Here is a 15,589-nt window from a genome sequence, read left to right as displayed (position 1 = left end):
GAACTTACCCAAATCGGAGTAACTTTGTTCCCAAAGGAACTGCTCCTTCCTCTCCCCAGTCCCTCACTCTCTTCTTTCTTTCTCCCTCTGTCTGTTTCTCGCAAATTTTGTTATAACTTCTACACAACTGGAAAGCATTAGGGACCCCTCCCCCACTCACGCTGCCGGCCCTTTTTGTGGGAGGTGAATGTTTGATGGGTCACGCTGCTTTTCTAACGCTTTCCAGGCTCCCCGTGTGCTGGTTTTGTGTGAGCGTGTGTGTGCGCGCGTCTGTGCTCTGTAAATCTCTACCATGTGACAGAACAGACTTCAAGGAATGCTTAAAAAACAACAACCCACCAACCTTTAAATCCCTGACATCTTCCTCATAAGAAATCACGAATGACAGTCCAGATCTTGCACACATTAAACACTCGGTCCTTCGGATATCTTTTTTCCAGCAGTCCTGCACCCCTCACACCACTTCCAACCCGCAACCCCCTCTTTTTCAAACTGATAAACTGCCAAAAACGGCACCTTGTCTGCCATAGAACTAGTTTTCATGTTATTTATTGAGGGATGAGGTGCAGGCTGAATTAAGCCATCTGGTAGTAAATCCAGACTGACACGAAAAGCCTGTTGGAAACAAGGTTACAACCTCATTAAGGCCTGGTTTGAACCTCCGTCCCTGACTGGTTCAATTTTCCGCAGTCCTGTTTACAATTCTCATTGAGTTCCAGTGAGCTTATTCTACTGTTACTTAATTGTCTGCAATGACGTTCTACGTGGAGCAGCCCTTGAAGATGGTCTGAAACCTTCAGCTGGGGTAAAATGTGTAACCTGGTGGCAAACAGGGACTTCCTATAGGGACAACATCTTGCCAGTGCTGAAAAAGTTGAGCTGGCTGTCAGGTTGTCTTTGGGCCTAATTCAAAGTGCAAATTCTGGCCTTTGTCCACCTAGGGCCTAGTCCTTGCTACCTTAAAGTTGTGGTGTGGAGCCATTTGCCCTGCCTAAATTCTCTTAGCAAACTTGAAGTATGTATGAAGCCAGCTGGCTCATCGGTAGCTTTCAGATGCACTGCAATTCACTGTCACTTTTTCCAGTGCAGACTGTGGATCTTGTTCTTCCTTCGTTGTCTGTATTTTCCATTTGCTGTGCTTTATGATTATATTTGCTTTGTTTCATTGAGTTTTAAATCGTGGGGTATTTTTTTCCAACGTCAGAAAAATACCTCGAAGGCTGAACGATGGGTTACACATTTCGATTAATTAAATAAACGAATAAAGTTACGGCCTACCATGAAACACAAACCCATTTTCTTCCCCACTGCTTGCTCAGAAGGATCTTGTCAAGTAAGAAACACACCATATATCACATGCAGTGCTTATATATCCTAGGGCTGCTTCCACCTCCTTGGTCCGCAGAACTTTATTTTGTCTCTGCCACCGTGGTTCTAATATATCTACCTAAACTTGACAGCTATAGAGGCTGGCAGAAGAATGAGTGACACTGGACCACGTGTTCGTGTTAAGTCATATAGTAGACTTACCAGCATATTCCTATTAATTGGGTAATTGTATGCTTCAAATTGGAACGTGGGTGGCGCTGTGGGTTAAACCACAGAGCCTAGGACTTGCTGATCAGAAGGTCAGCGGTTTGAATCCCCGCAACGGGGTGAGCTCCCGTTGCTCGGTCCCTGCTCCTGCCAACCTAGCAGTTCAAAAGCACGTCAAAGTGCAAGTAGATAAATAGGTACCACTCCGGCGGGAAGGTAAACGGTGTTTCCGTGCGCTGCTCTGGTTCGCCAGAAGCAGCTTGGTAATGCTGGCCACATGACCTGGAAGCTGTACGCCAGCTCCCTCGGCCAATAAAGTGAGATGAGCACAATAAAGTGGGAGTCGGTCATGACTGGACCTAATGGTCAGGGGTCCCTTTACCTTTACTATGCTTCAAATTAGGCCTCTCTCCTTTTGGCTGTCCCTCAGATAAGTTCCACTCCAAGCCCCAGTCATGGGTCATGTGGTGGTGCAAGGTGGAGCCATTGTCATGAAGGCGGCTTCCCAGTTCCAGCCCATGGCATGCACCACTAGTGTTCTGAGCCTCCCTCCTAGATCCAGCACAGAAGGAGGGAAGTGGGAAGCAGCTGGAGCTTTTTCAAAACTTCAAAAAGCAATGAGAGGACATCTCCCTCAACAGCCAACACCAGTCCTGCCGTCCACCATATTTCTCCCTTGCTGCATCAGTTCTGCCACATGGTCACCAACCTCTCTTTCCGATCTCTTCTTTCAACAGTGTAGCAAAACATGTGGCGAAGGCTCCAGATATCGCAAGGTGACCTGTGTGGATCAAGATATGCAAAAGGCCGACAGCCTTCACTGCGATTCAAGCAAGAGGCCCCCTGATATTGAGGCCTGCAACCTGGCACCGTGTGAATACATTTGGATTACAGGGGACTGGTCAGAGGTAAGTCTGCAGGAAGGTAAAAAGAGGGAGCCTCTGTTTTTGTGCTCTGATTAATTGCATCCACCCAGAATGCCAAGAATAATATATGCAAATCATATATTATAATGCTCCTTGATTTTCTCCAAGAGCTGATCGGTGGTGTTCTGCAAAATAGCACTTTACGTTGGTTGATTTGTTTGTCAAAAAGTGGGTCAGGATGGGGAATGATAGCAGGAGAGGTTACTATTCAGTCCCTATATTTTATACCCACCAGAGGTGCCCACTGTTGGTCCAGTTGTTGAGGAAACAAAAAGGAAATTAGGCTGGGAGGGAGAAGGCTAAGGAATTACCTGACAGCTTTGAAAATAACAATTCGTTCTCGTAAATACAAAGATCAGATTTCTACTTCTTGAGCAAATCTGGGCTGGCAGTTCTGCCCCCACAACACTGAGCACACCTGTCAAGAGAAATCAGCTGCTTCCCATGTATGCCAAAGCTCAGCACAGAAGGAAGCAGACGGATCCTGGCCTGTTCCTTCTGCATCATATGAAGAAGCATTTTGCACCGAGAAAAAGCCCCATCGAGAAATGGCAGTGCTATTGCTCACCTAGCAGAAAAGGGAATTTTTTTAGAGCAGAATGGAGTTGAAGCATGAAAAGAAAATGCATGTGGATGTCTGGTGCAAGAAGGAGCTAAGAGATTCAGCTGACCCCTCATTCCACATTTCTTTGGGCTCGCCTATATCCCAAACCTAGATTACTGAGGGAGGTGATGGTTCTTGGTACGTTCCTTAAATGGGTAGAAGAGAGACCTGGCGATATATCTGTACTACTAATCTAAATGATGCTGCCATAATAAATTAATAAATTATCCAGAGCAGGTGGATTTTGAATAATATTCCCTAATTACTCTATAGTTTCAGATTCTGGGTGGGCAGGGAATGGAGTGATAAAAGAGAATGAATAAATGGAGAAGATGACAGAATGAGCTACAGGAGTTGGTAAAGAGTAGTGATGTGTGGAAGTGAGAGCTGGACCATAAAGAAGGCTGATCGCCGAAGAATAGATGCTTTTGAATTATGGTGCTGGAGGAGACTCTTGAAAGTCCCATGGACTGCAAGAAGATCAAACCTCTCCATTCTGAAGGAAATCAGCCCTGAGTGCTCACTGGAAGGACAGATCATGAAGCTGAGGCTCCAATACTTTGGCCACCTCATGAGAAGAGAAGACTCCCTGGAAAAGACCGTGATGTTGGGAAAGATGAAGGGCACAAGGAGAAGGGGACGACAGAGGACGAGATGGTTGGACAGTGTTCTCGAAGCTACCAGCATGAATTTGACTAAACTGCGGGAGGCAGTGGAAGACAGAAGTGCCTGGCGTGCTCTGGTCCATGGGGTCACGAAGAGTTGGACACGACTAAACAACAACAAAGGGGAAGGGATTGGTTAGTCAACAGAGATTGTGCCTTTGCCACTGGAAGTGCCTCCATTTTGTTTTCTGGCCCTTTACCAGAAATGGTGCTGTTCCCAAATGGCCTCAAAGCAAATTTCCATAGCATATGTTTTGTTTAAATTGCCATAGTTCCAGTCCTGCATACATAGTCATGCTTCAGTTAGGTTCATGAGGCCTTGCCATCTATATATGAAACTCTTCTTCAAAGATATGATTCAAGCTCTTCTTAGGCACTGATGCTGAAGGAGGAGGGGTGTATAAAGGCAAAGAACTTCTATTCTTTTCTCTTTTTTTAGCATTGCAGGCAAATCTTCATCTGCTTCTTTTGCAACCACCTTGTTTTACTTTGGTTTGACATCCCGTGGAAACATTTCCTGTGTAGAATTGTTTGCAGATTACAGTGTGTGGCCCATAGACTCCCTGATATTACGCTACAGGGAAACCACAGGATATTCGATCCAGCAGTAACTTGTAATATATTCCTCACCACGGGAGTGTGGTGAAATGCACTCTCTTCAATGGCAGCACATAATAGTTTATTCCCCCCCATACCATGTAAAAACAATATGATTGTGTGTGCATTGGTAGATTATAACAGCAAATTATACCAAAATTCCGATAAAAAAGTCTTCTGCAGAATCTCTGTATTAATTTGTTTTAAGTCTTTATGTGTGTGCTGCAATGATCATCTGCAAGGGAATTCCACACATTTGTTCATATTTTGCTGGAATAGTTCCCTTAAAGTGAGCTGTGCTCATGTGGGGAGCAAACCGAAGGAGGAATGTGGTGACAGAGACCACACATCGAAATGTAATCCTACTTGTTGCAAACCACTCACTGAAACATTGTGCTAACAATCTTCCACACCAGCAATGTTATTTTTACCTAATAATATATATATATATTGCAGTATGAGGAAATCCAGACTAAACGTTTGAAAAGGGCTGGCATTTAGATGACAATAACGTCATTTGGGCAGTGCGGGGAGGAAATTGCATGTGGGGGCAGCTTTACTCCTTTTCATCTCTTTGGCACACTCTGAATTTTCAGACTGTGTCACAGAGACAGAATACTAGGAATCCTGCCTGGGAATAAGAAGGGAATGGCAAATTTGGTGGCCAACTTCCTTGGGAATAGAGGACAATCTGTTTCCGATCCTTTACTATCTCATTTTTGGTGCCTGCTCCAAAAGGGGGAAAGAGGATATACATCACAGATTAAGTGGAGGTGCTGACTAGAGTATAAGGTAGAGGCCTTAAATATCAGAGGTAGGAGTGATTAAGGGCAGGAAGGGAATAATGGGAAACACCAGATCCCACCAGTGCTTGGTGGGCTTTGGCTGGTAAGTATTACCAAGGGGTAATAATAATAATAATAATAATAATAATAATAATAATAATAATTTATTTATTTATACCCTGCCCATCCGGCTGGGTTTCCCCAGCCACTCTGGGCGGCTTCCAACAGAATATGAAAATACAATAGTCTATTAAACATTAAAAGCTTCCCTAAACAGGGCTGTCTTCAGATGTCTTCTAAAAGCCTGATAGTTGTTGTTCTCTTTGACATCTGATGGGAGGGTATTCCATAGGGCGGGTGCCACTACCAAGAAGGCCCTGTGCCTGGTTCCCTGTAACTTGGCTTCTCGCAGCAAGGGAACTGCCAGAAGGCCCTCGGTGCTGGGTACCTCAGTGTTCAGATAGAATGATGGGGGTGGAGATGCTCCTTTAGGTATACTGGACCGAGGCCGTTTAGGGTTTTAAAGGGTAGGTCATTTATTCTTTTGTCAAAAGCTTACTTTTACCAAAACAAATTGATTTTCTTTCTTCCCGTAGTGCTCTGTGACATGTGGCAAAGGCTACAAGCAAAGGCTGGTTTCCTGCAGTGAAATTTACACCGGGAAGGATCATTATGAGTATGGTTATCAGAACACAGTCAACTGTCCAGGAACACAACCACCAAACGTGCAGTCATGCTATCTAGGCGAGTGCCCAGTTTTGGCATCATGGAGAGTTGGAAATTGGGGAAGTGTATGTTTCTAATCTTACTCCTTTTTTATTATTTGTTGTTTAATATTAATGTGTAGCCCACTCTGCTCTAAGAACAGGAAAATACAGAGGGTGGGGAATATTATCTGTCTTAAAGGAAAGGTACCTTGAAGAACCAATAGGAAATGAAGTTTGGGGAAAACCACATTAATCTGCCACAGTCTTTCACATCTGAATTTACTCATTTTTCCCTGACTTGGAAGGACAGGTGGGGAAAATCCATGATTTTTCATCCCCTGCTCAGCCTGCATTGATTGGGTGGCTTAACAAAATTGCCAATTTTGCTGATGAGCTGTAAATTGAACAACCAGTTGCTATGAACAGGAAGTAGCAGTCAATGCACAGAATATGCTCTGGGTTTGAGTGTAGCTACAGGGAGTTTCTCCTTCCATTACATAGGTGTTCTCTCTTTGCCAATAATCCCCATCCTCAAGGAGAACCAGTGCAATCCTTTCGCAGCTGTGGGGCTAAATCGGTCACAATTCCCCCCCCCACTCCATCACGATGGACCGCAAGCTCCTCCATCTCTGATAGGTAGGCAGGACTGCTCACCTGTAAAACACCTGGCATCACCGTGATGACCCATCGTTTAGTTCAGTGGTGGGAAACCCATTTTTCTGATATGGTGTGGTTCGAGCTGATAGTTGACTAGAAACTGGAGTGTAGCCAATCCCAACAGCACTTGAAGTCACTCCTGAGCAGCACTTGAAGTTAGGTGAGCAGCACTGACTTCAGGCCTCACTTTTAGCAGGGATTGGCTTCACTCATTTGCTCTGCTTGTCTTGCATTTGGTGCCAAATTTATAAGCAACAAGTCCAAAGCTTTTTTTTAAGGCCCCCACTTGTTCCTTCGCATTCAGGTCCCACACTTGATGTATATGGCTGGGCATGGCTTGGATAAAACAGCCTCACAGGCCAAATGAGGCCCATTGGCTGGACTAATTGAAGAGAGGAGGCTGGCAGGGCACCATTAAATGAACTACTGTAAATTAAAATGTTCTCAGATCCAAATGCATTGTTGTGTGGTCCTCGTGTGTCTCAGAACTATGGAATTTTGCTACTGGGAAATCCACTTACAGGATCACATACAAATCTTTCCTTTTGACACAAACCCTTCACAATCAGAGAGCTTCTGGCATTTGTTTGGAGTTCAGACAGATCTAATCTGACTGTGACCAACCGTTTGTACGCTTGGATACAAAAATAAAATCCAGCCCATATGACTTTAGACAGAAGCGTTTCCAGCAGAGTGAGTGAGTTTCATATTTCTAAGATAGATGTTCACCTGGCTTCAGAAATTGCATTGTGGATGGCCTTTTATTGCACATTTTTGCTGATGGCCAGGGGAGGAGGGGAGTTAATCCATTGTACTGAACAAGTGGAATAGTGGACCGTAGTTCTTTCCTTGCAGTGATTATTATTGCCTTAAGATGCAGGAATTGTGGGCTTCAGAATAAAGTATATTTCCACTAGAGCAAAATAGCATTGCCATACTTCTGGTCTCGAAGACAGAAGTGCCTGGGAAGATAGAAGTGCCTGGCATGCTTTGGTCCATGGGGTCACGAAGAGTCGGACACGACTAAACGACTAAACAACAACACTTCTGGTCTCTTTGCACCCATAACCTGGGAATAAGAATGGAGGCTGCTTGAGGTCTTACCTACTTTCGAGTGTTTTCAGCAGTTGAACTGAATTTACTTCCTTTGCTTTCCAGTGTTCGGTGAGTTGTGGAAATGGAGTAATGCACCGGTCAGTTCAGTGCCTTACGAACAATGACCAAGTGAGCCCCTTGTGTCTTGAAGAACTGAAACCTGAAGAAAGGAGGACATGCCACAATATTCATGACTGTAAGGGCCTTTTGCAATTATTTTTTTTAAAGAACCTGAACTTTCCCTTTAATGCTACAACCATCCCTAGCACCAGTGAAGCGCCTATAGTTCTGTATTGCTGTACCCACTGAATTGATGTCATGAAGCTTTACACAGGTGGGTAGTCATATGCCCCCATTAGATGCCGCTGCTGGGGTTTGTGTGTGTGTGTGTGTCCTGTTTTTCAGTTAGGGGAGTTGTCATCGGCTAGCAATAGGAGCACATAGCCTTCCAATAACTAAACGCCACATTTTAAAAATTACCAGGCCACTGCTGAAGGGAAATGGGAGCAGTATTACTGGTGTTCGTCTCATAGATAGATAGATAGATAGATAGATGATAGATAGATAGATAGATAGATAGATAGATAGATAGATAGAGATTAGGGCTGCCTATGTTCAGATTTTTCCGGGCATTACCAGGGGGAATTTCTGTCCTGGATCTTAGGCAAGTCAATCGAAAAATCAGCTGTTTAGAGCTTGCATTCTGAAATTTTGTGTTATTATTATTTACTAATAATTCTTTTAATTTAGGTGAATTACCAACAAGCTGCAAAGAAGTAAAAAGGCTCAAAGTCACCACTGAAGATGGAGAATATTACCTTCAAGTTAAAGGAAAGCTCCTCAAGGTATGGCTCAGCCACTTCTGCATCGTTTCTGTGTGAGCATTTCATTGAATTTCCAGGGCTGCATGACTTCTCAGAGATCAGATGACTTTGGAAAATGACTGTCCATGGTACATTTCTAGAAGAACTAGATTGAACTGGTTGCTTATAATGTTATAATCCCTCTTTTGGAAATATTACATTCCACATTTGGCCTCATGGTCAATAGAACTCCCTGGTTCACCCAGTACATTCAACCTCTTGATTTTAAGGGGGGTGGGAAGTGCACAATCCCTTTGTGTCCATGTGAGGGTGTTTGCATGTGTTATTAATCCTTTGAATTTTAATTATGTGCATGCATGTTGAGGCCAATTTGCATTTTGATATACACACACACACATATATATGTACACACACACACACACAGTGTCATACCTCGGGTTACAGCCGCTTCAGGTTGCGTTTTTTCGGATTACACACCCGCCGAAACCTGGAAGTACCGGAACAGGTTACTTCCGGGTTTCAGCGGTTGCGCATGTGCAGAAACGCCGAATCGCAACCCGCACGTGCGCAGACACACTGCTGCAGGTTGCGAACGTGCATCCTGCATGGATCACGTTCGCAACCCGAGTGTCCACTGTGTGTGTGTGCATGAAAAACTAATAATTCATATTCATTTCAGTTTTCTTGTGACTTCTACCTGTGTGTTTTCCATCCTTTGATTTCCTAGTCATTCATTTAAGACCTAGCATTAGATGTTTGTTTAAACTGAAGGCCTGTTTCTCTCAGATTTATTGTACTGGCATGGAATCTGACAGACCAAAAGAATATGTGACTCTGGCAAATGGCGAAGCGGAGAACTTCTCAGAAGTATACAGCTACAGGTAAGAGCATCAAGGCACTCTGCATTTGGCAATGCTTTGTTTTCTCTTCCTGGTGTTATGTTTCTTGTCATGAGTAGAAAAAGGGCTTTTCTTTTGATTCAGATTACATAACCCGACCGAATGTCCATATAATGGAAGCAGAAGAGAAGACTGCCAGTGCAGGAAAGATTACACAGCAGCTGGGTTTTCTGCCTTCAGCAAAGTTAGGCTGGACCTGAACACTATGCAAATAATAAGTGAGTAACAATAGGGCTTTACCCTCAAAATGCTCTGTGGTGTGTGTGTGTGTGTGTGTGTGTGTGTGTGTGTGCACGTGTGCACAATTTTCAATTTAAAGCTAGGATAAGGTCTTTACAATACCTAGGTTAACATTTTATACTACAGCACTTTGTACTTGAATGGTCGTGTAGTTTAAAACCACCAAAAAATGGATTTCTCTTCAGTTCACTTGAAGCAAGAAAGAACAACTCTTCCTTTTAGTCTGAATTTGTTCACTTTGTTGCACATTCAGGTTGTTCCCTTCTCCTCCTCCTCCTCCTGAACTCAGAAGCAGAATTTAAATCATAAATGTTTGCCCTGCAAGTTATGTTTCATATATGACTCTCCTGCCTTTTTTCCAGTGCCATGATAGACCCTCAGGATAAAAGGTCTATAGCCTCCCCAGAGCTCCCTTCAGATCTGAGTCCCTCTGGAAATCATAGAAATTCCACTGAAGCAATGTGGTAGCTTTTTATTTCTACCACAGTTGGAACTGGACACAATTCCTACTGACTGAAGTGGAATTTGAGCCAGGCCAAGGGAAATTAGATTCTTTACACATGGGAGGACCCTATCCAAAGCCTGTTCATGCCATTCCCAGAAGAACTCGAGACGAATTTCTGAATTCAAGTCCTCTGTTCTACTCCCAGGACAATCCGAAAGTGTCAAACGTGATGTGAAACATACTAAAGGAACAAGCCCAAAGGTGGTGTTGGTCAGATATACCATCGGTGCCCCTGTGGTCCTGAGCATATTTTCCCTATGTAAAAAAATATTGTTAAAAGACTGGCATCCGGCATATTTAGAATGCCTCCACCTTTAAAGATAAATGAGTTGTCCCTCAATTTTAACATGCACACGTGTTATGCCGAGTGTCGCATTTAATGGCCAACCTTATTGTTTATTGTGGATCCCAGTGGATTCACAAGATTAATGTGTAAAGGCAGGTGCACCATATTAAATGGGGATCAGATAATGCATTCGGTTTTCCTTCCCCTTTCCCTGCTGTTCTGTTCCCTTTGTCTCTCTGGTTCTTACCGAATATTTTTCACAGCAACCGATTTGCAGTTTGCGCAGACGCTTGATGGACGACCTGTACCTTTCGCCACTGCTGGGGACTGCTACAGTGCAGCCAAGTGCCCACAGGTATCTCCACAACAATATTTCTCAAACCATGATTCCATTTGTTATATTCTAGCGTTATATGAATTGCTCTTGATCAGAACAGTCGCTCTCCAGCCCCTCCAAATCTAGCACTTCCCTTTGTCAGCATGGCAGGCATTGGTTTTGTATAGTCACGTTGCACCCTTTAACCACAAAGGATTGTCGGGACAGCAGACAATTAGAACAATAATTTACTGTTCAAACAACATGAACATTAAAAAGGACAAAGAGATTAAACATTAGAGAGATAGAAAAGAAGAAGAAGAGTTTGGATTTGATATCCCGCCTTTCACTCCCTTTAAGGAGTCTCAAAGTGGCTGACATTCTCCTTTCCCTTCCTCCCCCACAACAAACACTCTGTGAGGTGAGTGGGGCTGAGAGACTTCAAAGAAGTGTGACTGGCCCAAGGTCACCCAGCAGCTGCATGTGGAGGAGCGGAGACGCGAACCCGGTTCCCCAGATTACGAGACTACTGCTCTTAACCACTACACCATACTGGCTCTCTTCCAAAAGAGACACTAGTGTAAAAACACATGCCTAGAGAGCTGTTGTTGGCAACCATCTCTCTTGGGAGACGGTTGAAGGAGGGAAAAGTCAGACCGCTGGAAGGTTGCAGCACCTGCTGTGACTATAGAGAGCGATATGGGAGAGACATGTTTTGTTGCAGCTGGAACAGATGAAGGCATCTGGTTGTGCTGCTGCAGATGCACCATGGCGTTTTTTCTTTCTATGCTTCTTCCAGTGGTCATTCCTCCTTTGGTCATTGCTATGGATACACAACCTGACTGTCTGTCTCCAGGCACCGCTGTCGTCCGTGAGGGATTTCCTCATGGCGGGGTTGACGTTGTCATGTCACTTCATGTCATGTTTGCAGACATCTTTGTAACGCAGAGTTGGTCTGCCAGAAGGCCTGCTGTCTGAAGCCAGCTCCCCGTAGAGCACGGGCAAACAAAAAAAGGTCTTCTCTGGTGTCAGGGAACTGCCATCGGAGCTGGAGGCAGAGAGGAGGCTCCAGAGGGATGGCGGAGAGGGTCCCAGTAGGGAGAGAGGTACCCCATCCGCTGGGGAAGGAAATCAGCGTAACACCAGTGGAGAAGGGGGGCAGATGGGGGAATCGGAGAGGTGGCTCCAGGACTCCTCGCCGGAGACCAGCGGAGAGGGCACGAGTACTCCGCTGCCCACACCCACTTTGCGCAGAAGACTTCCGCGCAGGCAGAGTAGGAGGAGACTGGGCGTCAAACAGCTTCTATGCTGGAAGAGGTTCAAGAAACACCCACTGACGGATTCTGCCAGCGACTGAGGCAGCCATGGAACTTGAGGCTGTCCAGACAAAAAGGGTTCAACCAGGCAAGCTAGCCAGGAGTAATGGCAACTTACGCACGAGCAACCCCTAGAACCATTACATCTGGTATCTGAAAAGATATCAAAATCAGTTGCTAGGTAAACCTTTATGGGTGTAACTCCAAAGACTGACCACAGAGAAAACCCTGCTTTTGGCCCTACCCCTGCCCTTCAGCTCAGATGCCAGTGAGAAAAGGGTGATGGAGGACGATTTTGAGGATCTCTGGGGAGGTGTGTGTGGGAGCAAGTGGTCCTTGAGGCACAGTGGTCCTAAGCCATTTAGTTGTACGTGTGATTACATTGTTTCCTAAAGATATCGAGAGTCCTGCACAAAGACCCATTTCTTTTGCTGCAAGCGGGGGGGGGGGGGAGCCAAGGACGATTGGCGTTCCAGTGAGCAAACAAGAGTGTGGCAGATGCTACAATTTATTTATTTTTTAAATCGAATTTCCCCCATCCAGGTTAAAAAAAAAGGGGGGGGGGGAATGATGTCTCTTCAAAAGTGGAAAGTTGACTTTCTCCAGTGAGCAGCAGAGATTACTAGGGAAAGGGCAAGGATGCCCTCAGCTGGCGATCTGCAGCAAAAACAGCCTTTCCTCAGGAAGCTGCAAATGGGAAGAAATGCTTAATCTCTCACTCCTGCTGTGATTTGTACAGTATGTGCTAATCGCTATGAGGGCTTGGAACAATTGAAAACATTGCCGGGGAGATCTTGTTAGAATAATGACACAATGGCTTGTTGTCGCAGGGCGGGGTTGCAGGGTTGTGGCAGTGGAGAACAGCACCATTCAGAATTAGGTTTTCTTTCTTTTTCTTCGTTTCAGCGAATTTTATTACGTAGCTGTCATTTCAGACCTGATGCATATCCTTTTCCATTTTCAAGGGCCGCTTTAGCATCAACCTCTCTGGAACCGGCCTGTCCGTGACACAAACGTCAAAATGGCTTTCCCAAGGGAATTACGCGGTTTCTGAAATTATAAAATCACCAGTAAGGAAAATCTTTTAACTTGCAGCTAATTGTGACATCGTACCTGTTAACCTATCAAATCGTATTGTAATGTACCTTTGTGTAAATTGTGCCTTGTACATGTGGGGCGGTGGGGGGAGAGAGTTTAAAATAACCTCTTGAATTCTAATGTGAAGCATAAGAACTGTGAAGCATGGTCTGTAATTGGTGGGTTTAGAGCCACAGACTGGAGTAAATTCAACTTGATCTGTATTATTGCAATTAATTAGTGGGTCTGCTTAACCGTGAAGCTAAAAACACTGAGCACAGTGGTGCAGACACTTCTTTAATTAGTTGTCTGAGTCCTCAGGAAGCATGCAGTTGGGAGCCCGCTCTAACAGTGCTACTGAGCATAATAAAGTACCAAAGAGATTACTTTCCAGTGCCTGCGGTTCTTCACCTCCCTCCTCCTAGCCTTGTGGATCCAGGTACAACAATAGCACCGTAAAGCCTCTCTTTAGCATCAGTTATGTGTTAGTATGTTTGCCACATCTGTGGCACTTTTCAGCACACAAAATGTAAAGGGGGGGAAAGTCCTCACAATGCCCACTGGACAAGGGTAGGCTGAGGGGGTTTCTCCTTCCCCAGACCCACCCAGCGAATGCTATTGATAACCACAAGGCACTTCATACGGCCTCTTGTCAAAACAAAGACCTTCATTTTTCCAGAATACCAAACTGGCCTTCGTACATCATGCTGTTGTTTAGTCGTTTAGTCATGTCTGACTCTTCGTGACCCCATGGACCAGAGCACGCCAGGCACTCCTGTCTTCCACTGCCTCCCGCAGTTTGGTCAAACTCATGCTGGTAGCTTTGAGAACACTGTCCAACCATCTCGTCCTCTGTCGTCCCCTTCTCTTTGTGCCCTCCATCTTTCCCAACATCAGGGTCTTTTCCAAGGAGTCTTCTCTTCTCACAAGGTGGCCAAAGTATTGGAGCCTCAGCTTCAGGATCTGTCCTTCTAGTGAACACTCAGGGCTGATTTCCTTCAGAATGGAGAGGTTTGATCTTCTTGCAGTCCATGGGACTCTCAAGAGTCTCCTCCAGCACCAGAATTCAAAAGCATCAATTCTTCGGCAATCAGCCTTCTTGATGGTCCAGCTCTCACTTCCATACATCACTTGTGGGAAAACCATAGCTTTTACTATACAGACCTTTGTTGGCAAGTTGATGTCTCTACTTTTTAAGATGCTGTCTAGGTTTGTTCGTACCTCATACCTAGGGCCATTTCAAACACATCAAATCGATTAATGCAAATACTGGGCTTGATATTTTCAAGAATCAAATGGGTTTGCCACACGCTAGCAGACTCCATACAGAGTCCCAGGCATGCAAGACCGCAGAAGACGGAATGGCCCAGAGAACGTATGTGTCTACCTTGCCGTTAGTGGCTGGCTGCACTGTGCTGGCATCTGAACCAAGAGAGCTGTTGGCCCGTTTGAGCCATTTGCCATCTCAGCTGCCGCAATTAAAATGGCAAAAGACAAGTGAAAAATAAAAGACATTAGGCTCATCTGGAAAGGGACAGCGCAGAGAGGGACCTTTCGACAGGAAATCTGAAGCAACCGAGATGAGTGCTGAGCACAAAGGCCGAGGGAGTCCCGACTGACCAAATTAAAGCAGAACCTAAGAGGCAATCGATGTAGGGCACATCACGTTACCTGGCTCACCTGTGAGGCACAGCTCTTGAAGCGTAGGTGGCAGGAGAATCTGAGAGCAAAGATGCTCTTAGGAGGTGGTAGCAGCATCAACAGATCAATAGTATCAAGCGCAGAAGCTTCATACACCACAGCGTAACAACAACAAAAAGGCTTGGAAAGTCGTCCATTGAGCTTGGTCGAGCTTTGATATATTTTGCTGCTTCTGAGTGTAAAGACATACGAAGGTAGAATAAGCTATCAGCCACACAACGGGGTGCGGAAGGCTTTGCTGTGGTTTTATGTATGCTAGCATAGATTACGCTGGCCAGAATTTGATATCCGCTGAACTGCGGAAGGGAGAGGCTGTGTTACTTTGTATATATTAGAATTTCATTAATATTCACAATATTTTAAAACGTTGGCACGGGGATCAGTTTAGGATGGGCTGGCGGTTTTTCTTGCATGTCCTTTTTGTCTTTCAGTGTCAGGTAATTGCTTCCCACCCTTCTCATTGCAAAATAAACACAACTTTTAAAAGCAGATATTCCCCACGTTGTGCATGTGTTGGGGAAATACCAGTAACCAATACCCTGTGGGTTCAGCCTGGGCGGCCAGTTAGAGCCTGACTCCAGTTGTCAATCAAGCAGGATGTTTGTTTAGCCATTTCAAGGGCAGTGTGACTCAACCTTAAGCAAAAAGTCGTTGAGGGTTGGCACACCAAGTACGAAAATAGCACAAGCACTTATACACTTAAAATCAAAGGGGGAGTTAGGACCACATATGGCAGTACTTCCTTCTACTAGCTTCTATTGGTTTAACCACAAGGCAAAGCAACTTTCCCTCCTTCCTTTGTCCTCAGCAGTCATAAGCAATAGCTCCTGCATACGTGTTGTTCCAGCCTTCT

The 15,589-nt window shown here is 44.9% G+C and overlaps 1 protein-coding gene and 1 long non-coding RNA gene across 9 annotated transcripts in view; one reads left to right on the top strand and one right to left on the bottom strand.

Annotated features, from left to right (window-relative positions):
* LOC310671071 overlaps positions 1-15,589 on the bottom strand; it is a 49,287-nt gene that overhangs the window by 23,169 nt on the left and 10,529 nt on the right. For 4 of the 5 annotated variants that reach the window (XR_014507742.1, XR_014507743.1, XR_014507745.1 and 1 more), the window contains exon 3: positions 7,582-7,732. This is a non-coding gene — a long non-coding RNA (uncharacterized lncRNA). Of the gene's footprint in view, positions 1-5,639; positions 5,754-7,581; positions 7,733-15,589 lie in introns of those variants that run through there. The other variant, XR_014507744.1, reaches the window with a different exon arrangement.
* Positions 1-15,589, top strand: part of ADAMTS9 (ADAM metallopeptidase with thrombospondin type 1 motif 9) — a 140,737-nt gene that overhangs the window by 119,334 nt on the left and 5,814 nt on the right. For 3 of the 4 annotated variants that reach the window (XM_083424539.1, XM_083424538.1, XM_083424537.1), the window contains 8 exons: positions 2,274-2,444; positions 5,710-5,904; positions 7,636-7,768; positions 8,323-8,417; positions 9,183-9,277; positions 9,380-9,513; positions 10,590-10,681; positions 12,924-13,028. In XM_083424539.1, coding sequence (XP_083280665.1) covers positions 2,274-2,444; positions 5,710-5,904; positions 7,636-7,768; positions 8,323-8,417; positions 9,183-9,277; positions 9,380-9,513; positions 10,590-10,681; positions 12,924-13,028 — 1,020 coding nt within the window. The remainder of the gene's footprint in view (positions 1-2,273; positions 2,445-5,709; positions 5,905-7,635; positions 7,769-8,322; positions 8,418-9,182; positions 9,278-9,379; positions 9,514-10,589; positions 10,682-12,923; positions 13,029-15,589) is intronic. The other variant, XR_014507509.1, reaches the window with a different exon arrangement.

The sequence above is a fragment of the Podarcis tiliguerta genome (genome assembly GCF_965153285.1).
Source record: "Podarcis tiliguerta genome assembly, chromosome: 2".
Taxonomy (NCBI): domain Eukaryota; kingdom Metazoa; phylum Chordata; class Lepidosauria; order Squamata; family Lacertidae; genus Podarcis; species Podarcis tiliguerta.
This window is presented reverse-complemented; position numbering and strand designations above follow the sequence as displayed.